Below are 27,569 nucleotides of genomic sequence, written 5' to 3' on the forward strand. Positions count from 1 at the left end.
CAACCGGATGCAAGTTGCTGCTGAAGGATGTCCGACACGTTCCGGAGGTTCGTCTGAACCTGATATCAGCCGGTCGGCTAGACGATGAAGGCTACACGGGTAGCATCCGGAACGGGGTCATGAAGTTCAGCAAAGGGAGCCTGATTGTGGCTCGGGCCCGGAAGGTCAACACGTTGTACCTGATGAATGCCCGGTTATGTCCGGAAGAAGTGAACGTGGCATCCGACACTGCCGGTGAGTTGTGGCACAAGAGGTTGTGTCATATGAGCGAGAAGGGGATGAAGAGGCTTGCAGACGACAACCTCATTCCAGTGAAGAACGTGCACTTACAAAAGTGCACTGATTGTTTGGCCGGTAAGCAGAACCGGACCTCCTTCCGACCAAGGCCACCGATGAGACGTAATGCACCACTGGAGTTGGTGCATACGGATGTGTGTCATGTAGACACGAAGTCACATGCCGGAGCGCAGTACTTCGTGACGTTCATAGATGACCACAGCCGGAAGCTGTGGGCCACACCGTTGAAGACGAAGGATCAGGTGTTATCCGTCTTCAAAGAGCTCCACGCGAGAGTGGAAAGAGAAACCGGCCGGAAGCTGAAGGCGGTTCGAGCAGATAACGGAGGAGAATACCGGGGGCAGTTCGAGGAGTACTGCCGCTCGAAGGGAATCCGGCTCGAATTTACCGTGCCGAAGACGCAGGAACTAAACGGACTGGCCGAGAGGATGAACCGGACCATAATGGAGAGGGTCCGGAGTATGCTAGCGCATGCAAAACTACCCAAGAAGTTTTGGGCTAAGGCACTGTCGACGGCGACATACGTGATAAATAGATCACCCTCAGTACCCTTGGACGGAGACACGCCACAGAGAGTGTGGACCGGTAAGGAAGTATCCTACCGGCATCTGAAGGCGTTCGGGTGTCTCGCTTACGTACATGTAGCTAAGGACCGGAGAGGTAAGTTAGATCCAAACACCCGGCCATGCATATGCCTCGGTTACGGTGACGATGAGTTCGGCTACCGAGTGTGGGACCCGGTCGACAAGAAGGTATTCCGGAGTCGAGATATTATCTTCATGGAGGACAAGACGCTCGCCGATTGGGAGTCGGAGAAGAAGATAATGAACTCTGAGTCGACCGGTAAGGATAAACTCTACGATGAGCAGACCCAACCGGCAAGAGACCGGTTAGCACTCGAGGAACCAGCCGGTTATGGTGAGGATACCGAACCGGCAGAAGAAGAAGTAGAGGAATCTGAGACCGGAACCGGCCAAGACCCCGAATCGGATTCGGATGAAGAGAAAATGGAGGAGCCGGTTACCGAAGCCCGAAGACGTAGATATCCTCTTAGAGAGAGAAGGCCCCCCCGGAGATTTCCGGATGCAGAGCATGTTCTGCTGACCGATGAGGGGGAGCCGGAAAGCTTCGAAGAAGTGAAGGTTGACACCCACAACCGAAAATGGTTAACTGCCATGCAGGATGAGATGGATTCCCTGCATGAGAACCATACGTACAAATTGGTGGATTTGCCGAAAGGAAAGCGGGCACTCCGAAACAAGTGGGTGTACAAGTTGAAACCGGGAGATGCCGGCAACCCCCCGAGATACAAAGCCAGGATCGTGGCGAAGGGGTTCCAGCAGAAGAAGGGCATGGACTTCGACGAGATATTTGCCCCGGTAGTAAAGATGACCTCCATCCGGACGGTGCTGAGTATAGCAGCAAGCATGGACCTTGAGGTAGAGCAGCTGGACATGAAGACGGCATTCCTTCACGGCGACCTCGAAGAGGAGATCTACATGCAACAACCGGAAGGATTCGTGGAGAAAGGGAAGGAGCACCTGGTATGCCGGTTGAAGAAGAGCCTGTACGGACTGAAGCAAGCTCCCCGACAATGGTACCGGAAGTTCGACTCCTTCATGACCGATCAAGGGTACCACAAGACGCAGGCCGATCACTGCGTGTTTGTGAAGAAGTTCGAAGGAGGCGACTTCCTAATACTCCTTCTGTATGTGGATGACATGTTGATCGTCGGACGTGACCAAGTCAAAATACGGATGCTGAAGAAGGCTCTCAACCGGACCTTCTCAATGAAAGACTTGGATCCGGCAAGACAGATGTTGGGGATGCACATCATCCGTAACCGGAAAGCGAAGCAATTATGGCTGTCACAGGAGAAGTACGTGACAAAGGTGCTTCACCGGTTCAACATGTCAGATGCGAAACCGGTCGGATCGACAATTCCGGCAAACTGCAAGCTATCCAGTAAGCAAAGCCCGAGGACGAAAGCAGAGAAGAAGGATATGATGAAGATTCCGTATGCCTCTGCCGTCGGGAGCTTGATGTACGCAATGGTTTGTACTCGACCGGATATAGGATACGCAGTCGGAGTGGTGAGCCGGTTCATGAGCAGTCCCGGCAAGGAGCACTGGAACGCAGTCAAATGGATACTCCGGTATTTGAAGGGCACTTCAAATATGTGTCTCCGATTCGGCTCCGGAAAACCTCAACTAGATGGTTTCACTGATTCGGACATGTCGGCTGATGTGGATACCAGCCGGTCTACATCTGGGTATGTGATGACATATGCAGGGGGAGTTGTTTCATGGCAGTCGAGGCTGCAGAAGACGGTTGCATTGTCAACCACGGAGGCGGAGTACATGGCAGCTGTGGAAGCCGGCAAGGAAATTTTATGGATGAAGGACTTCATCGGAGAGCTCGGTATACGGCAAGAGGAATACCGACTCTATTGCGACAGTCAAACTGCCATCCACCTTGCTAAGAATGCGGCCTACCATTCCCGGATGAAGCATATCCAGCGGAGGTATCACTGGATCCGGGAAAGAGTAGATGACCAGGAGTTCACACTGACGAAGATCCACACTGCCGAGAACGAGTCAGATATGCTGACCAAAGTGCTGACACCCGACAAGGTGGACGCATGCCAGAAGAGGATCGGACTGGTAAGACACCCCATGCCGGAGTGAAGGGGGAGTTTGTTGGGAGACAGTTCCCTCCGGATGGGAAGGGAGAAGAACAGTGCCGATGAACAAACTCGGCCGAGGCCGATAGGCCGATAGGCCGAGGCCGAAACCGGATGAGGAGTACCCGGCTACGGAGAGCCGGATGGTGCAGACCCGGTGTGAACCGGATGAGGAGTACCCGGCTACAGAGAGCCGGATGGTGCAGACCCGGTGAGAACCGAAGGAAGAGACATATTCGTAAATATGTTTCTGAGAGCCCATCGAGGCTATATTTGTAAATAGCCGAAAAGTCATATTAGTATAAATATGACCGAGGGCAAACTTTTAGTTGTTGTTGTCATTTTTCTGTTTTGCACGAGATTAGAGTGCGTAACTGTACAGAGAGAGAGAGAGAGAGAGAGAGAAAGAGGTCGTTGCCTCTGTTATAACCGCCGCCTGTGGCGAAGATTTGTGAGCACGAGATTGGTGCCTCAGTGAACTCACTGTTGTATATTCCTACATAGTGACAGTTTGCAGCCTGTGGGCTGCCGTGGTTTTTTCCCCTAGTTTGGGGTTTTCCATGTAAACCTCCTGTGTATTCTCTTCTTCTTCTTGTCGTGTTTTATTTCCCGTTTTCTGTGTATCATTCTAAGCTCGGTTGTGGCCGAGCGTCGCGCATAAGGAACGTTGGGTTCCCGTCACTTGTCTTCGGTCTTCTCGCCCTCGATGGCGTCATCTTCCCCATGCGTGGTTGGCTTCGGCTCTCTCCTTCAGCCGCTCCTCTTCTGTCCGCTTCCGGACTTTTCCGCGGGTCCGCCCTCAGCTTCTTCAGTTGATCCGAAGTCGAACTCGACAACCGAGTCAACCAACTCGGTGTCGCCGTCTCCACTCCTTTCCTGTTGCCTTGCTTGGTCGTTCGGGACTGTTCTCCCCCTCAAGTTTTGCACGTCGAGGTGACGCAATCCGAGCGCACCTGAGAATTGGCGCAACTTGTCCAGACCAAGAGGCTTGGTGAAGATGTCGGCAGTATGCCGATCCGTCGGAACGTACTGAAGGTCGACTTCACCGGAAAGGACACGCTCACGAACGAAATGGTAGTGCACCACAATGTGCTTGGTCCGTGCGTGGAAAACGGGTTTTTTTGCGAGCTGGATGTTGCTGAAGTTGTCGTAGTAGATCGTTGTCGGATCTGACACCTCCTCTTGCAAGTCCTTAAGTAGCCGCTTCAACCATATGGCTTCGCATGTCGCGACAGCCACTCCTCGGTACTCAGCTTCGGTGCTCGACACTGCAACTGTCGGCTGCTTCTTACTGCTCCACACGATCGCGGCACTCCCGAGGGAGAACGCGTATCCGGACATGGATCGGCGAACGGCAGGCGTTGCCAGCCCAATCAGCATCGGTGTAGCCAACTAACTGTGCGGTTGCACCGGTCCGATATAGCAGTCCCCCATCCTTAGTGCCGTTGACATACCGAAGTATGCGTTGCGCACATTGAAGGTGCTCCTTGGTAGGTCGCGCCATGAACTGACTGATCACTCCGACCGGATAACTGAGGTCGGGTCGGGTGATGGTCAAGTATATGAGGCTTCCGAAAATTTGTCGGAACCTCGTCGGGTCGCATACCTTTCCCATATCAGGACGAAGCTTGACGGTTCTGTCTAGAGGAGTCGAGACGGACTTACAGTCGGCCATCCCGAATTTGAAGAGCATACTCAACACGTAATGACGTTGGCTGATCAATATGCCTTCGGGGGTACGGATCACTTCGATCCCGAGGAAGTAATGAAGGTCCCCCAGATCCTTCATGTCGAACGATGCCGCAAGCTGGAGCTTCACGCGGTCGATTTCACCTAGGTCGGCGCCGGTGATGACCAAGTCATCAACATATAGTAAAATACTAACCGGTCCGAGTCGACCTTTCCAGATGAACAAGGAAGAGTCCAATTTTGACGTGACGAAGCCCATCCTACGCAGTTGTTGCGTGATCTTCGCGTTCTAGTCACGCGGGGCTTGCTTCAGTTCGTAAAGGGACTTCTTCAGTCGGCATACTGCCGAGGAGTTCGTTTCGGAGTGAAATCTGGGGGGTTGTACCATGTACACCTGTTCCTCAAGGTCACCTTGCAAGAACGCATTCTTTACATCCATCTGATGTAAGTGCCATCCCTTCACCGTAGCTACTGCGAGCAAAACACGGACGGTCGTCATTTTCGCGACCGGCGCAAACGTCTCATCGTAGTCAATGCCCTGTTTCTGCGCGTAGCCCTTTGCCACTGGCCGAGCCTTGTACCGGTTGACCGAGCCATCGGTGTTGTACTTGACCTTGTACACCCACCTACACCCGATCGGTTTTACCCCCCTTGGTGCGTCAACCAGGTCCCAGGTCTCGTTCTCCGCCAATGCGTGCATCTCTTCCTCCATCGCGGCACGCCAATTCGCATCTTTAGCCGCTTCTGCGTAGCTCTCCGGCTCACGCACTTCCGCTACACGGGTCATGTACGCATAATGATGCGCCATATACTCGTTGTATCCGAACCGCAAAACAAGATTCTTCTAGCGGGTAGATCGGCGTAATCTCACATTAGCCGATGTCGAGGCCTTCTCAGTCGACGTGGACTTCACCTTTAAAGACCCGTCACCAGTTTCCTCAAAGTCGGACTCGCGTCGGTCTGAGTCGTTCCTATCCGTGCCGGAATCCGACACCTTCTTCTTCCCTTTCTCTTTGCGCGTAAGCCGTCTCCTCGGCTTCCTGCGCGGGGAATGCACGGCCGAGTCTCCACTACTCGCCGGCTCTTCATCGGACTGGTCATACCGACTCAATCGTCCAATCGGTCCACTTAAACAGAGTGAAATCGGACTCTCTTCGCGGGTCTCGATTTCGGGCTCATCCGGAGGCATCTCGGCCTCGCTGACCTCATCGTCAGAGCTCGGATTGGAGTCGAGGTTCGGAGTCGGGGGCTGGTACCAGGACGCGGACTCGTCAAACACAACGTCGCGGCTAACACGCGCTTGTTTAGTGCGAGGTTTATAGCACTTATAACCCTTCTGCTCGTCCGAGTAACCGACCAAGATGCATTTCTCGGCCTTTGCGTCCAGCTTCCTCCTTTTCTCCTTCGGTACATGCACATACGCAATGCTACCGAACACCCTCAAGTGTCGCAAGTTCGGCTTCGTTCCGAAATATAGCTCGTGCGCCGACACTTTGTCTCTGATCCGGTTCTGGATGTATACCACAGTCCTTACCGCCTCGGCCCAGTAGAACTTGGGCAAGCTCTTCTCCTCCAGCATTGCCCGTGCCGCTTCCACAACTGACCGATTCTTTCTCTCGGCCACGCCGTTCTGCTCCAACGTGTATCTACAACTGAATTCGCGCCGAATTCCCATTTGTTGTAGATAACCATTGAATTGACCGGAAAAGTACTCTTTCCTGCCATCCGACCGCAGGCACTTGATCTTTCGTCCTGTTTCCGTTTCCACGAACCCTTTGAGGTCCTGGAAATAGTCGAAGACTTCGCTCTTCCTCTCAATGAGGTAGGCCCACGTGTGCCGCGTGTGGTCGTCGATGAAGGAGACGAAATATCGGCTCCCGCCAAGACTAACGTTTTGTGTCAGCCCCCATACATCGGAGTGTATAAGGTCGAGCTTATTCCGGCTCTGGTTTCGCTCGTTGGGGAAAAGAAGTCGGTGTTGCTTCCCGAGCTGGCAGGCTTCACAAATTTGTGCCTTTCGGCCACTAAATTTGGGCAATCCGAACACTACCTGTTTCGATTGCAGATCTTGAAGCCGCTGGTAGTTGACGTGGCCTATCTGCTTGTGCCACAAGTCGATGTCCGACTCGGATTTTTGTCCCTTCGCGAACATTGCGGTGCCGCCGTCAGTGGAGTCGAGGATGGACATCCTCCCGTCTCTGCGCCCTTGCGCAATCACACGGCCTTCTTCCTCAATGAAGCACCCGAGGTGTGTAAACCGAACCTCCATCCCTTGGTCGACGATCTGTCCGACCGAGACCAAGTTCTTCGTGATTGTCGGAACGTGCAGCACGTTCATGAGTTTCCCTTTCTGCCCAACATGGCTAAGGGGAACTTCTCCGACATTCGCGATCGGATGCAGAGTGTCGTCTCCAGTTGCGACTACTCCAGGTTGTATCGGTTTTTCAAGGTACGAGAACCACTCCTTATGGCTCGTCATGTGGTTTGACGCGCCGGAGTCTACGTACCACACCTCGTCCGATCTCGGGGTGGTCTGTTTCATTGAGTTTGCTTCGTGTCTCGTCACGAAGGCAGACCCTTCTCCGGCGTAGTGCGATCACTGCCGATTTCCCTTGTCGGTATGTCCGGAGCCGTTTCTGGAACCGGTTCTCTCCGAATCAACGCGCTTCTTCCAGCACTCACTTTCCCTGTGGCCTTTCTTGCCACAGTACCAGCACTCCGCGATGGCCTTCCCTTGCCGGTTCTCATCGCTTTGACTCCCCCTGTTTCCGGAGGGTCCGGAGTTGCTGTCGGCATCACTTTGGTGCCTTCTTTCTTGATCTCGTCGGCCGCCTCCATTGCGCGCCGACTCGCCTCGTCCTCCACGTCCACGGGGCCTATCTCCCTCCATGTACAACATTCTGTTGTTGGTGTGCGTGCTTGTAGACGCACCCGCGTGGTTCTCCTCTACCAGGAGCATTGACTGTAAGTCGAAAAAGGACGGCGTATTCTCCCGGGTACACACAGCCGTTCGGAACGCTCCGAACTTCGATGCCAAACCTCCAAGACAGATCTGGACCATCTCGCTCTCCTCGATGTTCACCTCTATGGAAGCGAGGGAGTCGCGGATATCCTTGATCTTCGAGGTATAGTCTGCCACCGACAAGTCACGTTGTCGTAGGTTGCTCAACTCCTATCGAAGTTGAAGCTTCCTGGCTGTGGTGCTCGCGGCGAAAATCTTCTTCAAATTTTCCCACGCACCCTTCGGCGTCTTTGCATCCCGAACATAGCTCAATAGTTGTTCGCCCACACACGACGCGAAGCAGTATAATACCCTGCTCGCTGATTGCTCCCACGACGGGAAGTCTCTATGTGTCGATTCGGGTGCCGCGTCATTAGCTCCTTCGACATAACTCCAGTAGCCGTGCCCGAGCAGGTACTGGTGCATCTTGTAGGACCAAGACGCGTAGTTGGTTCTGTCGAGCTTCTCTGTTGGAAGCGAGCTCGCCATGCCTCTATCCATCGTTCTTCTTGTTCTTCTTCGTCAAGTTGTGTCGGCTGCAGAGAGGTTCTCAACCCTCGTGCTCTGATACCATGTAAAAAGTAGCGTGCGGAAGCAAGTATGAAGACCGAACAGAAGGAAGAAAACTCGGGTTTAATGGAGAGCTTGAGCTTATGCAGTATACGCGGGAGAGACAGAGAGAGTGAGAGAGAGAGAGAACACAAGAACTATATTCAACAAAAGTACTCAATCTCTATTCACCACACTATACATATGTGTGTTCAATGAACACTTTTATACAAGTCCTAGAAGGACTGACAGAAGTACTGACAGTACTTCAATGCTCATTAAGAGCTCCTACACTAACTCCCAAATATATTCCTCACGGAATATCTTTCCTAACGGCCTCCCGGTTTACGCACCAATCCGGCCCTACCTACGCACCGGTCTACGTACCGGTTTACGCATTCGGCCTAACCGATCGGTCCCAACCGATCCGGTCCTCGGCTTCTTCAGCCGATCCGGCCGATGTTGAGCTTGTCTCTCAACATTGTCGAAAGCCTTATTTACTTAATGCTCACCCGATCCGACATTAGCTATCCGGTCAGAGCGATCAGCCAATTCATGCAGAAGCCGACCGTCGAGCACCTTCAGTGCGTGCATCGACTATTGAGATATGTGAGCAACACTAAGGATCGGGGATTGTTATACCGACACGGTATAATTGGAAAGCTAGTCGGTTATACAGATGCCGATTAGGCCGGTGATGTGTCAGATTGTCAGTCCACCTCCGGTTTTATGTTCGCTCTTGGGAGCGTGGTTGTTGCGTGGAACAACAAAAAGTGGTCGACAGTGGCTCTGTCGACCACTGGGGCTGAGTATCGGGGCGTTACCATCTCCACTTGCGAAGCCATATGGCTTTGGCGGCTTTTGCAAGACCTCTGGATCAAAGTATCAACTCCGATCTAGATCTATTGCGACAACATGAGCAGTATGCAGTTGGCCAAGAACCACGTGTTCCCTACTCAGACAAAGCACATCGAAGTGCATTATAACTTTGTGCGTGAGCGGGTCCTGAGAAGTGAAGTCGAACTCCGGTATGTTCGAATGGATCGATAGGTTGCCGACATCTTCACTAAGCCACTCGGATTGGACAAGTTGACGCTATAGGATCTCGACATGCCGCACTTAAGGGGGAGAACCAGAACAAAAACCGGAAAGACAGGTAAAGGCATCGGAGAAGAAGTAGTCAGAGAGAAGGAAGAAAAGACCGAAACAAAGGGAGGCAAGAAGAAAATGGGAGCCGAGTCAACTGAAGAAGTCGGCACATCCGAAAGAGTCGAAACAAGCGGTGACGGCGGCTGAGTCAAGAAGGACAGAGCCGGCCGGAAGAAGAAGGCCAAGACCCGAACATGGTATGATGTGGTGAAGGGCTTGAATATTGAGGACAAATTGGAGACTGCCAATTCAGACAAGAGATGGAATGAATCAGAGGCCCCCGATTTGGAAGAGGTGTTCGATTCGGAGGAACCGAATCAACAGAAGGCCAAATGGACTAGAAGGTAGCGGAAGTCAACGCCAACACAGAGGAACCGATGGGTTGAGAACAACAACAAAGGAGCTGAGATGGGCCTCTTGGGAAGACAAGACGACCAAGAAGGTCGAGGTGCATAGAACGGGACGGGTCGTGAGAAACGGAACCGGACGGGTTGAGGAGTGTGAGCAAGGCGAGAAGATGCCGAGAAAAGCCAACTGCAAGGATCGGCAATGACTGACATGGAGATCCGGCCTCAAGTTGAGCTTGAGGGGGAGTGTTGAGCGGATAAGCTCAACCTGATCCGGATTTGTATCCAGAACTAGCAATGGGCACGGTTTCGGCTCAAACCGAATCGAACCGTTAAGCCATGGCTTAACGGTACGGTTTATTGGTTCAAAGATAAATAAACCGTTTGGTTTGGTTTCAAATATTATGATCTGGTTTGGTTTCGGTTCGGCTTGGTTTGGAATTTCATGGTTTAGCGGCTTATCGGTTTCGGTTCGGTTCGGTTTTGAATTTCACGGTCTAGCGGTTTCGGCTTATGTGGTTTGGTTTAAAGGTTTAAATGTTTAAATGTTTCTAGGTTTATCGGTTTATCGGTTTGGTTTGGTTTTGATTTATGATAAACCGATTTGGTTTGGTTCTAAATTTTTCATAAACGGTTCGGTTTAAATGGCTTCATAAAATTTAAACAGTTTGGTTTGGTTTTTAGTATAAATAAATGGTTTGGTTTCAAGGCCAAGAAATCGAACCGAACCAAAACCGAATTGCGCCCATTGTTATCTAGAACCAAAGACGGATTGGTATCCAGAACCCAAAGCCGAATCCGAAGAGCTGGACCCACGAGTGAACCGGTAGGCCATTGGAGGTCTACACTCTTAGACTACTAGGTAGTTATCCTTGGAGTTACTGTCAGTATCTCAGTACGAGCATTGAAGTACTTGTGAGTACTTTTGTCAATCCTTTTAAGGACTTGTATAAAAGTGCTCACTAAGCGTATGTATAGAGTGTTTTTATTCTGAAATTTGGTTTTACTGTTCTGCTCTCTCTGTCTCTCCCACATACTATGTATATTCCAAGCTTCCATTAAACCTTGTCTCTGTTTTCTATTGTTATCTAGGTGAGCCGGTTTGTCTAAGCTTCCGCACATTCACTTTCACATAGAGTTTCTGTACAGTACAACATAGTGAAGTGTTGAGTAGAAACAGAGTGTGTGAGAGAGAGCGGCGGTAGAGTTCAACAAACTCGCCAAGAACCCCTAAACCCTAAACCCTAAATCAGTGAGTTGTCGGCTAGTCGAAGCCGATTCTCGTTGCTTCTTTCGGCACTCCTCTTCGTAGTGGCCGAGTTTTCCACATTACCCGCATTCGATCGGGTTATTGTGATGGCTCGGTCCGGAAAGATGGCTCCCCCTTCTGTCGAACTCTCTAGGATTGCTCCTAGCATCTTGCCATTGGTAGGAGTTGCATTCTCGGGTCGGCTGACTTGTCGTCCTCGGCCGAATCGACCTCTATTTCCTCGTCTGAATGTTCTTCTATCATCCGACTGGGAGTAGAGCATTTGACCATCGGCTGCATTGCTCCTTTATCGGACATGATTTTCATCCACCAATCTAGGTATCGATTGAAGGTCGAAAAAGGAAGGTGGATTCTCCCTTGCAAGAATGTCTGATCTAATCGTGCTGAATTGAGGTGTCGAGCCGCCAAGGCATATTTGCACCATCTCTTCATCATCGATGACAACGTTGATCGATCTAAGGGTGTTGCACAACTCCTTGATCTTCAAGGTATAGCTGGTGATCGACATATCCCTTTGTTGCATGTTATTCAACTCCTGTCGGAGTTGGAGCTTTCGTGCAGCCATATTGGCCGCAAAAATCTTCTTGAGATTGCCCCAAGATTCTTTCGGCGTTTTCGACTCTTGAATATAGCCGAGCATGTGATCATGAACGCATGATGCAAGGCAATACAACACACGGCTTGCGGCCTACTCCCACGCTAGGTAATCGGCATGTGTTGGGTTGGGTTGCGTTTCGTGAGCTCCTTCGATATAGCTCCATTAACCTTGTCTAACAAGGTATTGATGCATCTTGTATTCCCAAGATGCAAAGTTTGTCCTGTCGAGCTTCTCCGTACGAAGAGCGCTTCCCATCTAAGTATTCATGATGTCAATTTCTTTATCTATTGTTTGAACCGGTTCTAACGATCGTCGGTGTTGTGATCACAACACAGTTGAGCGAGTTTGATCAGATAACCACACGCTCTGATACCATGTAAAGAAGGTGAGACGTAGGTGGTGCTAGGCAACGAAAGCAACTCTTTGTGTGTGTGTGTGTGTGTGTGTGTGTGTGTGTGTGTGCACGTAAGGCAAGAGAGAGAGAGAGCTTGAACAAGAAGTTGTATTAGTAAAAATATAATTACATCCAACAACGATTAAGTTACAAAAGGTTGGTTTAAATACCAACTGATATGGGGCAAGTGCCCTTTCTACTAATTACAAAACTAGCCTAGTATGATGTCCACTGACTAGTGTGAACACTATCTCTAAGGGAAGTTGAGTTCGATTCTCAACAATATCCAATCAAGTATATGATTATGTCATAAGAATATGTAATATTCTTTGATAATATTTACACTTCACAACTAACTAGATGTCACAATCTAGTCCTTTGTATAACTAGATAGTTCACATGAATGGCCAACAATACTTCTCCTTCAGCTCCACAAAAGTTGCCCATGTACCCTTATGGTCTACCCAAAGACTTTCATGGAACTCAAACCCAAGAGTTGTTTGTTCCTCCTCGCAAACGATCATCTACGACCTTCCCATTCTCTCCTTTGGGTTTCAATAAATACTTTGCGTGCAAGCACTTGTACACCTTCTTTCGGATATTTTGATCTCCATTGGAGTGGAGCCACTAACATAATGATGTTGAGTGGTTGTGAAAGGCCCAAGGGCAAGAGTACTACTATTAGGGCATAAATATTTGTCAACATTGGGAAAGTTGTTTGAATAATCAATTATGAGATCACACTTCAAGTGATCAAAGATTTTCACTAAAGGTAAAAAGTTGATCATTTACATCATTGCAAAACCCATGTTGGAATTGATCATGGATGCCTCTTTGTCCAACTACATTACGACTTTCTCACAACCTTGGGACCATCTCATGGTGGTCCTCATTCCTCTCCCTTGCCTCTTACCATGAGCCACTTTTCTTTATGTAGCCTTTCAACTGTAGTTATTTGAGACAATCATGTTACTTATATAATACTCTATTTAGTTGAGGCATTTATATTTCTTAATCAATGCATTTGAATTTAAGTTGACATTAAGAAGTTGTCTCATTTTCCACGATGGCCTTGAGTGTGGATGCATGAAGTGGTCTTCGTTGTTGTGTAGTGACGCCCCCAATCTCATGGTTATGGCCAAGCACATGAGTAACAAAACCCTTCAAGACTCAGAAGTGGGCTTCAGAAGCGCAAAACATCAATCCAAGGTAACAGACATCTTGAGTGCCTTTGGGAAAACACGCTCCATTAGGAAGCAAAGAAGAGCATTCGTTAACAAGCACAGGGAAGAAGAAGCAAGAAGGCAACATAAAAGAAAGGCAAAGCCATGGTCCTATCTATATACCCTTCTTAAACTCTGTCTGAGGAGGAAGGTATAAATGCAGGGGCATTCACGTGAATAATGGAAAACGAAGAAAAACAAATGGAGGGGCATTTTTAGGAATAAAAGGAAAATTACGGGGTATATCATATATGATAGTCTATAGATATGTATGTATACCTTATGAATTTGATTTTGCTTTTGCTCTTTGTTTTTTGTTCCGGGTTTTGATTGATAGGAAGGCGGCTATGGCGAGGATCAAGCCGAGGGCTCTTCTTCAACAGAGTAAACAGAGAAAGGTTCCTGCCCATTTCAGTAGAACCTGTATAATTCTTTTAGGCGCTGCCCTTGTCTTCTCCTTCCTCCTCCTCGCTCTCTTCCTCAGATCTAAGCATCTCTACTCTTATAGCATCTCGGTAAGTAGCGCCGATTCCTTCTTTTTTATCTTCTTCTTCCTTGATTTCCTATTTCCTATTTTCAATCTTTATTTTACTGATTTTTTTATTTATTAAATCATCATTTGTCCTTTTGCTTTGATGATTTTCTATCATATATGTATATAAACGGATCCTATTGAATTTTTCTTGCTTTTGGGAGCCCCGCAATGTGCATACATGAATGCACCATTTTGAAGTGGTCGTGCGTTTCGAGTACCTCACAATGTGTGTGTAAATGGATCATTTTTTCTGCATTTGAGTATTTCAAATGATGTGTATGTATGAATGGATCCTGAAGTTTGTCTTCTATTCGATTTGCTCACGTGAATATACGCATGGATCATATTGAATTTGTCTTGCATTTGGGTATCTCACAATGTGTATAAGAATGGATCATCATTGAAGTTGCATTTGGATACCTTATCATTTATATATAAGGATATATCATGAAGAAGTTGTCTTGCATTGAATACCTCACAATCTGTATACGGGTAGACCTTGAATTTTTCTGGCCTTTGATATTGTATCCTTTGAATTGATGAACGTGGATTATATGTGAGAATAGATCATGAAGTTTTCATGCAATTAAATGACTCACAATTCACCTTCGAATGTGTTTATGAATGGATCATAAATATGAATTATACTTTATGTACCCCTCAAATTGTATATGAGTGAGCTGATAATTCAGCTTTTATAATGTTTTATGATCCTTTGATCTTGGCCCATAAAATAGGAATGGTACCTGAATATTGGATTATGATTCGATGATCTTGGATAGTCCTTCATTTGAAACGTATGCATAAATGATTTGATCCTTCATTCCTCCCAATGTTGGGTCGCAAAATGATATTGTAGTGTGTGTACATGTGCATGTGTATGTACCTCACAATGCTTGATCGTGAATTAATCTTGAATCATAAATTTATCCAGCATCTGAGTACCTCATAATGTCCACATGAATGAATGGATCGTGCATATCCTCATAATGTAAGAATTATTATCTCACACTGTTTGAGCATAAATTAATCTTAATGTGTATATAAAAGTCTTCTATCACAATGTTTGATCATAAATTGACTATAGAAGAAATAGAAGAATGGTAACTGTCAATGCTTGATCATGAATTGTTCTCAAAGTATACATTAGAAAAGAATCCCCACAATATTTGAAATCAGGAATCAATTGTGTAGTATAGATAGATAGATAGATAGATAGATAGATAGATAGATAGACTCACATAAGAGAACGGTAACTCATACTATGAACCACTGTATTGGCTCATCAAATTTAATAAAAGTATCTTGCACTAAATGAGTGATGACCAGATTTTATAATTTATAATTTATAATTTATGACCAGATACAAATACCTATTCCAAAGGATGCTTCATTGGCTGTTAATATCTAATATAAGGAAACAAACTTAACTTTTGTCATTTATATTGAACTAAGGAACCCACATGTGTGTATCCAGGAAGCAAAGGACTACAAATTTGGATTTGGTTCGCCACAAATAGCGGTAATGAGAACTACAAGTAGTGACATGGTGTATGAATTAAGATCATGTTTGTAGTGAGCATGCATTGAGATTAGTATGGCCTCTTTTCTTTCTCAGGTTCTCAATACAACAAAAGGACTAATATATTTGGAGCTCTTTGGTGATAAGGTTCCTAAGACAGTGGAGAATTTTGTTGTCCATAGGTAAGTCATGTCTTGAAATTTTACACATTATGATGGTAGAGGTCATCCTTTTAGTAATCTCTGAATTGAATATGCAGCAAGAATGGTTATTATGATGGTGTGACATTCCATCGAGTGATAAAGAATTTCATGATACAAAGTGGTGACCCTCAAGGTGATGGAACAGGTGGAGAGTCTATCTGGGGTGGAACATTTGAAGACGAGTTTGATCCACGGTATGTTGTCAGGAAAAGTTTTACAGAAATTTAGTTCTTATGTTTCTCTATGTAATGTTGCGGACTATAAACCTCTTTTTGTTCAGATACATTGGTTGTGCTTCAGAGTAAGAAATTAAAGAACCCAAAATTTTCTCAGTGTAAATGCATTGGCAGAATTTAGTATCTCGTGAAACCCTAAATGTATTTAGACATATGGCTCTCCTATTTCTACTTTTGATCAAGCACTTTAATTTAATTCTATGTTGCAGTAGTTCAACTTGATGTTAAAATTTCAAGCTTTGTTTCACATAGTATTTTCATGTCTTAATCAATCATAGCAGCTTTATTCTGTCTAAAACTTAAAAAATTCTAAACACTTTGGAGTTTTTCATGAGTATTTTAAGTGTTTTATGAGTGTTGGCCTATCGAAATTCATTCTCTTTTTTTCTGTTATGTATCCTATTTATGTGGTATGATATGTTATGTGAGACTAGAATTTTCAAAATATTTGAACATTTTCTTTCATAATGCTAATAATAAATAAATCTTAACGGGACATAGCTCTTACATTAGATTTGTACCTGTATGTTGATGCATAGGTTGAAGCATGAACCCTTCACATTATCAATGGCCAATAGAGGACCCAACACTAATGGGGCCCAATTCTTCATTACTACAGTCTCTACTCCTCATCTCAACAACAAGCACACAGTCTTCGGACGAGTTGTGAAAGGACAAGATGTTGTCAAGGTATTATTGCATAGTTTTTAGCATTATTTGTTTTAAGAAACCCTACTTTGAAAAGTTGTATGAAAAGCCCTCAGTATTAGGGGTTATTTAATTAAGTAAAAAAGAGTAATAAGATTGTGAATAAGTTTTAACAAGTGTTAATGATTGTTTTAATTAACTACATGTTCATATCAATCTATTTGTTAAAATGCTAAATACATTTGTTAGATTAGATATATATCTAGTACATATTAGGAGTTATTTAATTTAATAAATTATAATTACAAGTGTGAACCAGTGTTAACAAGTGTTAATAATTGGTTTAATTGGATAAGCGCTAATATCAAATCTATATGTTGAATTGCTCAAATACCTTTGGTAGATTAGATTCATCTAGGCATTATTATGTGCTCATGACAGCTGAAAATGTCTTAGTTACTTCGAATATTATCATTTATGGCTTACATCTTTTCTTCTGAAGGAAATTGAGAATGTGGAGACAGATGTTCAGGACAAACCAAAGGTTCCAGTAATTGTCAAGGGAATCTCCATGATTGATGAGCTTTAAGCTCAGGGTAAATGATGCCCAATACTATGTTCCTCATCATCATATGGTTCAACAAGAACCTGGAAGAGCATGGATATTTCCCCAAATGCAGCCTTTGTATGGGGATGTTTCCATGTCTTTTTTGGGGATTTGGTTTGGATGCTAATCCTTTGTATCATATTATCAGCCCCAAGTTTTGTTTTCTGCTACAAAGTGGTTTTCTTTATGAACCACTGAAATAAGTGTAATGAGTGATGAATGTATGAGAGAATGGATACCATGAGACAAAACTGAGTTATTCATGGTATGGATATCATTATCCTTTGGGATAATTGCAAGTATATTACATCTCAGTGTCCAATTCCATGGATTTTAACATAATATGAATTCCAGCGCCTTTATGACATGGTGATTGTTGTCTACGTTGATGATGCTGTTTTGTTCTTTTAACATTTATGTTCATCTACGTTGATATACTGTGGAGGTGTTACCATATGTTTGGATGAAATGCTCCTTGTGTACGCCCACTTGCATTCCTTTTCATTGATATACAGGCCTAGTCTTTACAGTGTCGACTTCGAATGAATGAAATCAACGTCTTCTTTTTATGTATACAATAAAAGCACTTAAATATATGCGTATTAGTGACTCTTAAGGAATATGAATACTATAAACATATTAACTAGGGGAAGAAAACTGTTACAAATAATGCAATTAGGTTTACTTCTGTCTCTTGTAAAAACTCATCTTTCAGATGTAAAAATTGCTACTTCAACTTTGGAAAACATGAGAGGGCAAGAACATTTCCGGAAGGCATTGGAGATCATATCAGCTGCTCCTCATCATTTGTTCCACTATAACATGCGCTTCTTGATTTGATACTAAAGTGCCAAATAAATCACGTGAAATAGATCTGATGTCACTGTCATCCGATCTTTGGTGTAAGGGAAAAGGAAAAGCCAACAGAAAACCTTGTCAGAAAAACATTACAAAACCAAGCAGATGTAACAGAGAAAGCATGAAGGATGTTTTACTTCGTCAATTTCATGAGTGTTCTGACAGCTTCATCAGTTGATGCCAGTTCAATCTGTGCATTTAGGCTAAAAATAATAATGAAATAATGAATCAGCAAACTTGGGAAATATTTTCTTTAAGCATGTCTAAATGCTTATAAATGCTTACCTTGATCCACACAGCATCCCTAAAGCTAGTAGAACCCTTACACACACCTCTGGGGAACTGGTTCCCATGTGTGATGCAAGCTTGGGTATAGCTCCCTGTAATCACCGTATAACTCAGTACCAAAATCACATAGTAAAATAATCATATGATAAGTATTGCAAGTATACCCTATTATCAGAAACATCTTTGATGATTCATGATTTCGAGGTTTTGGTCTGTATTTTATCATGTGCTTCATTTTTTATACTCAGGCAAAAAAATACATACATATATACATACATATATAAATAAGAGAGACAAATAATATCTTCAATGGAAGTCTCCAGTTCTAGAGTTTCAACTCACTCGACCTTCAAACTGGAAAATATCCAAATTTTCTTTAGAAATTACTGTTTTGCAATGACATTTTGCTTCCTTTTCGCATTCAATATGTTTTATCAGTTTCATGTTTTTGATAGGGGATTAAAAGGGCAGAGAGACTAGCTTTCATAACCACAATCTTTTCACCTTATCAAGAAGGTTTGGTCGCATTTTTTCATGAGCAGCTAGTGCACAGAAAGTGTCCACAGCTTCCTCTTCTAAAGTAGCTGTACCAAGCCAGTGGGAAAACACACGTTCAAACTCTTTGGTTGAATGTTGAAACACCACTGTGTCAATTAAAAAATATCCTTTGAATTCACAATACCATCCAGAGTGCAGCCCAACATAGACAACATAATGTCAGCAATACCCGCTTCTTCAATTAAAGCTAAGCCCTGATCTCTGCAAACTTCCAACACAACCAGTTCAACTAAATTGAACTCAAAGAGTGGGTGGGGGGCATGAAAATAACCCTATCTTTTGGATGGTCACACCAGAATACCGCTAGCCTCCAAAAATTACCAGCATACCTGTAGGTAGTAGTAAGTTCTTTAGCTTCTGGTAATTTTTGAAAACTTGGGAGTATTTTGGTAAATCTCCAAAATACCCTTCAATTTTTTCTTTATTTTCCCAAATGCCTGAGCGTGTGTTTATTTCCCAGATGCCCCTGGTAAATCACTGAAAGAGCAGAACTGTATGTGCTACTTGACCAATTATGTAATCAACTCATTCGTTTTTCACTTATATGTGATATTTGAGAAACTATACGGGTCAATGCATCCCCTTTTTCTCTCTTCAAATAAAAAAAGAGGCAGTTACGGAAATAAAGAAAAAACATGGGAAATTTAGAAGTTTTTCCCTAAACCTGATAATGTTGGCGCATGTTTTGGTGTTTAACTAATTATTACAATGGAAGAAACATGAGATTCCAGCTTACTGTTGAGAGAGAACATTAATTGCAGAGAATGCATTAATTTGAAGTCCAGCATCATCCAGATTTGATTTGAGGCACTTTCGAAGTCCTTTCACCTAAGGAAAGAAAGATTAATGGGGGAATTGAAAGACATCACATCAAATTAGCACAACAGTTCCAGTACAAGACAAAAGAAAGAGAATGAAACACTTTGCAACTCTTACTACCAGATCAGGAGCTTCTGCAACAGTATGATATAGGATTGTGCTTGCATTCATTATGGCTGTGAGGGCTGCACAAGCGTTTCTCTGCATTGCGCTCCATCATATTAGAATATTTTAGTTTTTCTTTAAAATATGGGTTTTAGGACACTAACGAGCTATCACTCCTGAGAGCAAAGAATTGCTAGACATGAATTCAGATTCCTTCTTCAAGGGAAACGGTAAGGTTGTATTCTTAACACCTGTACATGTATAGAATAGTCGCCAACAAGAAGTGAAACTAAACGTCCAACCTGCAACCGTTCACAATGATGCCTACATTAGAAACATTTTATCTTCACGTCAAAGACAATGACATGCATGGATTAAAAAACATGTTAATAGCATTAATTTTGCTCATTTTCATATGCATATAACATAGGGAACGCAGATTGCTGATAATGCAGTAATGAATCAAGATTAATGTTACTTCTTTGGTACGATTTCTGGGGGCAACTTAAGTTTACAGATCAGGAAGAAAGATATGTTTAGCATCCTCTAAGCAGCCAAAATCGCCCGCATAGTAGAGATAACATCTGAAAATGTTATCTCATCTTGGAGAAAAAACAATAAACCACAATAATTATAGATATAAATAAATTAGAAAAACTTCCTGAGATACCTTGGTTATTCTACAAGCATTTTGATGAAAACATCGACATTCTATGTTCTTGACAGAAATATAGATATTCCAGTCAGGTAAACATCACACAACATCATGAGCTTAGATAAACTGAAATTTCTGCCTCTGAAAGGTCAACATGGGCTAGTCCAAGATTGAAAAGTCTCTGAAACAAGGAATCATCTTCGATGTCTCGTGATAATTGTCTCGATTTGCTGATGACAAGGGCGACAAAGTCAAATTCTTATGGTGACAATCCTACTTGATTACATGAGGGAGGGGTGACCGTGCTGAAGATGTTGTGAGCGTTCTATATTGTTGTAGCTTTGTAGTTGCATTCATATATTTCAGCAGTTTCTGTCTCTTGATTTTTAGCAAACAGTCCCAAGCATTGTTGCTCTTCACATGGCATTGCATTACAGAGTGGACAAAAGCCACGCAGGAAGTGCTGAACTCCTCTTATTTACTAAAAACTGTGCAATGACAAACATAATGTTACTCAGATTCCAACTCCCAGAGCACAATTGGCAGATCCATTGCTTCATTAACCTTGCCTGTGTATCTGTCTGTCTCAATCTCTAATCAACATGAAGGGGTTCCAAACTACTCCAGCGCACAAGTAACATGGCTATCCATATAAGATGTCTGATGATAAATGCATCATGTGACAAGTTTAGAAATAAGGCCCTATAGTGAGTCAGCTTACCAGCAGACGATGTGATGTGTCTCATCCATGTCATCTTTGTATCCAGACCAGTGATATATTTATGGATTCCCTTCTCCTCTTCTCGTGTCATATTGGGATGTGGATGGTAGAGACTGTATTATAATGGAATTAATTCATCTAAAAGAGTATTTAGTTTGAGCAATCCAGCACTAACTGTTCCTTCTCTCAGGCCAATCTTTTGATGACACACATGCCAGTCATATACATCTTTGACTCAATAGCTCCCAAATATTCTAAATAAAGTTACAATTCGAAATATTGATCTCGAACTATTAGGAATGCTCCCATTTAAACATGGACTATCTCATGTGATACAGATGGCTTATTCTGTATCATGCAAGCAATCATCAAGACCAAAGACCTCTCTAAATACTGCATTTGTGAAGGGTATCCTGACCCCATCCTGAGGAATTTCCAGATGGCAGTTAAACCCCAATGGAAACCACCAGTTTAGCTTAATTTCACCACCAGAGAGATTTTAAATAAACGAAGAAAGATTTCGGGAAGAGTTTGAACTCACTATAACTTAATTTCATAATCAGTATTCATTTTATTGGTAATTAATGGATATGATACAATGAGATAGATCCCAAATGCTAGAAACATTGCCAGCAGTTTTAGCCTATTTCCAAGACTAAAACCTGTACATAGGGCTTTCGGATTATTCTCCACAGAGAGTAAAACAGCTATGATTTCAGCAGATTTTTTCTCTCAAATGACTTTCCCTTCTCTTTAAAACTGTATTTCGAGGTCTACATCAAAAGAGAGATGTGTTTGAATAAGGCAAGTTTTTCTCATACTGCCAAATCTTACCTCTTCAAAAATAAATCTTACCCTCTCACGTTCAGGAGGTAGAAGAGAAGTAACCATACCATAAATATAAGAGCAATCTACACTACCTGAGAAGTAGCATATAGGTTTGTCATGCTTGAACCATTTCATGAATAACATTAAATCATGCTGTTGCATCTTTACATTGTCATTAGTGACCAAGACTGTATATGAAAGTGCAATATTTCATATATCTAACATGCAAAATCACTTCCAAGTACATAAACAGCTGTACTGAATTTCTGCCCAGTTCTGATGCTCAAATGTCCGTTATATGAAGAATCCTGCCACCAAGAAAGAAATTTTGGCAATAATCACAGATGCCCATTCTCTTTGAAGTCATTATTTTAATTATAAGCATAGACGAAACTGGTTAAGAAACTAGCTCCCAGAGGAAGAGCCAAAGATGTCATCATCTCCATTCTCTTGCTACAGCCCATTCATGTCCCTTTACCCATTCATGGAATTCTAGTTCGATGTGACTATGGCTATTGAAACACCCATAAAATCAGAACCATACTGAAAGGCATGTGAATTGGACAGAAAGTTCCATAACTGTCTACTTACTTAAGTAGACGAACAGGAAGAGGATAACTAACAAAATAGTACATAGGTCTGTATATAGGTAGTCTATAGTGATAGTGATTTATAATTTAAAAAAACCTTACAACCTCACAGATGTAAGCATGGACAAATCACTCCTAAGGCATCTGGGTAAACTGTCTCTGTTTCCATTCATATAATTCATTCTCCTTCTACTATGAGATTAGAGATTTCTGCTACTCTTTGTTCATTGATTGCTCTTTTTTATTATTTCAGAGGTGTAGGGTTTCTTTGCTCTACTCTGCCACCTTGCTGCAATTTCTTAAGCCAGAGAGAGCCCTTTTTCAGAGTCATCTCTCAACTCTTTATGGCCTCCTCATAGAGGACAAAATATCTATTCTATTTTATGTGTCTGTTTAAATGTCATACTAGCTAAGAGAGTTTTCTATTGCAGTTTCGATACGAAGCATAATGATTTCAACACCATCACTATGAAAATGAAGTTGTAGTGTGTCTTCTATGTTATGAGTGTTCCCATTCAATATAAAGCCTACTGATTTCAGCACCATCATTGTGAAAATGAAGGTGGAACCTGTGTCCTCTTATGTTCCAAATCTTCCTAATGGTTTCAAGAATCAAAACCATCATTTTCAAAATGACCATCTAAGGTTCCCTCTCATACAATTCTACTCAATGCCCATTTCCCCTGTTGGGCATGCTCAGTGGCAATCAATGGTGAGAGCATTCCTTACTTTACCAATAAGGCTACCTCAGGCACCTTCATGAAATTGGGTGGAGCACCGAAAAACAAAATCTTTTTGCTTGCCTGACACCACTTATCATGTGGCCTACATTAGGCAAACAGCAATAGGAAGTCAGAATGTAGTGCTACATCCATAGCAAACAGAAAGGATGTAGTTGCTACATCCATAACACGTGCATAGATTGAGGGTTTTCATCAACTTAGGTTGTTGAGCGGAGAATGAGTAACATCCGTATGAGGAATAGAAAACAGGAATAATTTCAATCCACATGCGGAAGGTTCTGATATACTAATCCAATAGGAGTAAACAGATGAAACCGCACATTCGTTTCAAACATATGACACCTGTATTGACAGTATTCGCTCTATAAGAGTATGTCCCATGGATATACTGGAGATGTGTAAGATAGTTTTGACCTCTAGTCCTCCTGAGCGGTCCCTCTAAAGAAGTTGATAATTTTTCACTGGGTGGTAGGACATTGGGGTCAATATGGCAGCTCGTGTTGAGATGAGATGCTCTCTCTATATATGAATCTCTAGTAGATAATCCATCCCTGATTATAATAATCCATCATTGATTGATAGGTCTGAATTCCTCATTTCCACCTGGATCTCATTATAGGATGTTGTTAAGAATCTATTACTAATCAATAGACTAAATAAAAGTAAAAGGGCAGGTGAATAGATTAGATAGAATAACCCGATCCTCCCGACCATCCCGAGTTATGATCAAGATATAGCAAACTTACCACTTACATCCTATATTGATAGATATTAGGATGACTAGTACCTTGGAATAAGTAACACAATCGTCGTGACAAAAGCATAGCCCACACATGTAATGTTTTTTATGAGGGTAGCTAGGCCTCATATTTGTCTTCTTAGGCCCCTGGAATACATGTGCTTTTCTAAAAGTCTTTGCATTCATTGGTTGTCAAGATCACAATAGTGCATGCACCAACCATTCCTTCTATCCAATCACATTAGTCCCTTTCTAACATTAGTGAACATACCCTTCACTTATGTTTTGTAAATATTAGTGACCTAACCTCACTTACGTTATGTGTGCATAGCAGTTGTGCAATTGCATATGTAGTTCTTTGTTCTCTAGCTTTCCATGATAGATCTGACATATCCTATCCTTTGGAGGCATGTCTCTCTTGGTGTAAATATCTAGTTGATGAGAAGAATATGCACCTGAAAATTGGCATGTCCTAGCCCATGCAATAGATGAGTATTTGTGTAGTGCGCTCACAGTATGAGTGTATCCTCTGTGGTATGCATAATATGTTCTAGATAAAAAGCAATATTCATCCACATCCTCTCAAGGGGCTCTCGCAAAGGTCCTGTTGGCTAATTGAATGACATCTAGTCTCATGCTCATATTGATCTTAGAGTGTGCCAATGTAAGAGCTGGTGTACGCAATGATCTATCCTAAACACAACTCATTACACGAAATGTTCATTGGGAGAGAAATTACTTAATGAAAGCAGTCATTACATCAAAGAGCACTAGGAGAAAGAATAAACAAATTAATAAATAATAATAGATTTGAAAATTACAAGGATATTCAAATAAATAAATAAATTCATTAAGAAAAATATATGTCCAATGGCATTGGGCCCTAAATTTGTGTGATAAGATAGGAGGTTATTTATTCAAGGCCAGTTCAAACATATTTTAGCATCATATATTCTCTTTATATGCAAAGAAAAATACACAAAGATATGTATATGCAGATGATGATATTCCCACTGTTTTGAGATGCCCAGTTCAAAGTATATAAGACTCTCAAACCATAGAAGTTATGCATCTCATTTATATCATAAGTGTCCAACCTTTGACCTCTGCTAGATACTTATTTTCATGCACTCCAAGATAGATATGAATAATGTATGAATCCTAAAGAACATGATAAAAAAGATTGTATAGTGCCGTTTCACTGTTTTCAGTTTAATAACAGTAAAATCTAGACATGAATCGTTGTACAGAAGCCACATATACACATTCCCTTTTATTTCTTCACTTACATTCATTAATCAAATACTAAGTCCCAACATATTGAAGAACTGGTTTTTTCATTCAATTTCTATTAAAATAGCTTACACATGATCCCAGATGAGGCTCAGCTTCAGACAAATTTGCCAGCATTACAAGTGAAGCAGCAGACTTCATGACTGTTGATTCATCCTGATAAATCATATAACAAATATAATTCAATAATAGCAGCAGAAGTAACACAGTAACAACAGGCTATAAATAAAGCTTTCCCATAGCCTGATGACTATATTGGATTCAAGATACATGTTAACCAGTTAGCAAACCAGATAATCAAAACAATTATATGAATATTGTTTACTATCGTTTACAATTGCCGAATCATCAACAGTAAAATTTGAAAAAGATGAATTAATATGCATTACCGCAGTAGTGAAAACAACTTTGAAATACATCTAGGTTTCCATTTATTTCCCCAAAATAACCCCTACATTTTCATTACTTCTACGAATACCCCCATCAAATCCAAAATAAAGGAGAAGGGGAATGAATGACCATATAAGTGCTCAAGCAGCACATATAGTTGAGAGAAAAGGAGGAATTTTCCGTATAATTGCTCAAATAGCATACATTATTGCCTGACATGAGGTTGACAGGAAATGGCAAAACCTTACAGACATTTTGGGAAATAAGGAATAACTCAAGGATACTGGAGTTTTTCATTAGTAGTATGTGGAAGTCATAATGTGCTTTTCTATTACATTAAATCATGATACTGGATATTACCTCTGATTGCAGATTCCTGATTTCTTGCTGGACTTCCCATGGCACATCCTTGGCTATACAAAAAATTATACAAAATGTAATATCTTTAGGATAATCATGATCGTGATGCTGAAATGACCATGATGTATTAACATTCTTGTCGACAATGACAATGTATTAATGTTATGACCGCATAGGTACAAATTTAGAATTTGGGAAAAGGTTTGATTTGAATCATCATAAAGGGAACAAAGCATAACAATATATATATATATATATATTACAAGAGTCCTACAAATTTAGGGTATTCTCTCATAAGTTCCTATTATCTCACGCATGAAGAAAATATTTTCAAACTGATCCAGGGCACCAGTAACATAGAGGATATTTATCAATTCATATGTTATGGTTGTGCTAGGAGTTATACATTCATAAAAATGCAATATTTTTCAATAAAAATGATGCTAATAACAATATATTAGCATTCTTGCTGGCAATAACAAGATATTATTATTTAAACAATGACAATATATTATTAGACACATTCATACACGAGAATTATGGTTATGTAATGAGTTAAACAATATCATACCAGAAGAGGAAATATGATGAGATGAAATTAAAACATACATACACGTATACACATAGATACATATGCATACATATGTCTGTGTATGTATCAACACACACATATGTATATGCAAATACACAGCATAAATACACATGTAATTACATACACGGATACATACGTGCATATACGTATAATACATATACAAGTCTACATACGTACACAACAATGCATATACATATACAAACATACACAGATACACCTACGAACATACATAAATACATAAATAAATACATAAACATATTCGATCATACATATACACATACAGACGCATAGACGAAGTTATGACATAATGATCTAAACAATATCACAACAGATTAGAGAAGCAAAGTCAAATGCTAGAATGTGCGATGATACATACGCAGGAGAGGCGGAGATGGTGAGGCTGCAGGAACAGGGGGTGCAGAGCTCACAGGTAAGCTCATATCTGCTTCTTCCTCCTATTCTTCTTCTTCTTCTTCTTCTTCTTCTTCTTCCTTTTATTCCAAGCAGATCATCATCAAACAAAAGAAGGGGGTAATTAGGCCTATTGGTTTTTGACATGCTTATTTTACTTGGGCAGTTTAAAGCCCCAGCACCAGCAGGGGACTTACCGTCTCAAGAACCCTCCCAACATGAAACACCATGTTAATGTCGCATGCGAGATCATACGCCACAAAACATTTATCGCAAGATGGCTTCCATCCAAACCTACAATTCCATGTAAATGTAGCACGAAATCAATACTCGAAGAAGAAGACAAAGAAATTGTGGGCTTGGATACCTGTATGTCTTGGCAACCCCGATGTGGCGCAAACGTTTGATCGGATCATAGAACGATGTGTGTTGGGTGGTTTCTTTCTTGTCCAATAGAATTCCGTCTTGATGTAGCACACGAACAAACGTTGGGTCCATTTAGAATGTGGTGCAAGTCTCCTTGTTGAGGCGGAGGAAGTACATGTTGGTTTACATGAAATTATCGATCATCAATATTTGAGGTGAATGGCTTAGCATGTGTGGGTGAATCATTGGGTTCTTTGATACCTAGTGGAATTAGAATCCATTTTTCCTATTACCCAAGTCGC

The 27,569-nt window shown here is 42.5% G+C and overlaps 2 protein-coding genes across 2 annotated transcripts; one reads left to right on the forward strand and one right to left on the reverse strand.

The window, feature by feature from the left end:
• The first annotated feature begins 13,499 nt into the window (after positions 1 to 13,499).
• Positions 13,500 to 17,231, forward strand: LOC147869288 (peptidyl-prolyl cis-trans isomerase-like 1). The gene is made up of 6 exons (XM_087328055.1): positions 13,500 to 13,715; positions 15,213 to 15,257; positions 15,354 to 15,439; positions 15,517 to 15,654; positions 16,236 to 16,386; positions 16,847 to 17,231. The coding sequence occupies exons 1-6, from the start codon at positions 13,548 to 13,550 to the stop codon at positions 16,931 to 16,933; spliced, it is 675 nt and encodes a 224-aa protein (XP_087184181.1). The 5' UTR covers positions 13,500 to 13,547; the 3' UTR covers positions 16,934 to 17,231.
• A 346-nt stretch (positions 17,232 to 17,577) lies between these two features.
• On the reverse strand, positions 17,578 to 26,988 carry LOC147869289 (uncharacterized). Its single transcript, XM_087328067.1, has 11 exons — positions 26,867 to 26,988; positions 25,899 to 25,951; positions 25,221 to 25,304; positions 19,831 to 19,881; positions 19,595 to 19,675; positions 19,392 to 19,483; positions 18,780 to 18,856; positions 18,602 to 18,681; positions 18,095 to 18,189; positions 17,947 to 18,012; positions 17,578 to 17,846 (listed from the first exon to the last, which is right to left on the reverse strand). The coding sequence occupies exons 1-11, from the start codon at positions 26,928 to 26,930 to the stop codon at positions 17,741 to 17,743; spliced, it is 849 nt and encodes a 282-aa protein (XP_087184193.1). The 5' UTR covers positions 26,931 to 26,988; the 3' UTR covers positions 17,578 to 17,740.
• Between the last annotated feature and the right edge of the window lie 581 nt (positions 26,989 to 27,569).

This window comes from Azolla caroliniana, unplaced genomic scaffold (genome assembly GCF_043228905.1).
Source record: "Azolla caroliniana isolate FFs.n. ecotype wild unplaced genomic scaffold, voAzoCaro1.0.p SCAF_1, whole genome shotgun sequence".
Taxonomy (NCBI): domain Eukaryota; kingdom Viridiplantae; phylum Streptophyta; class Polypodiopsida; order Salviniales; family Salviniaceae; genus Azolla; species Azolla caroliniana.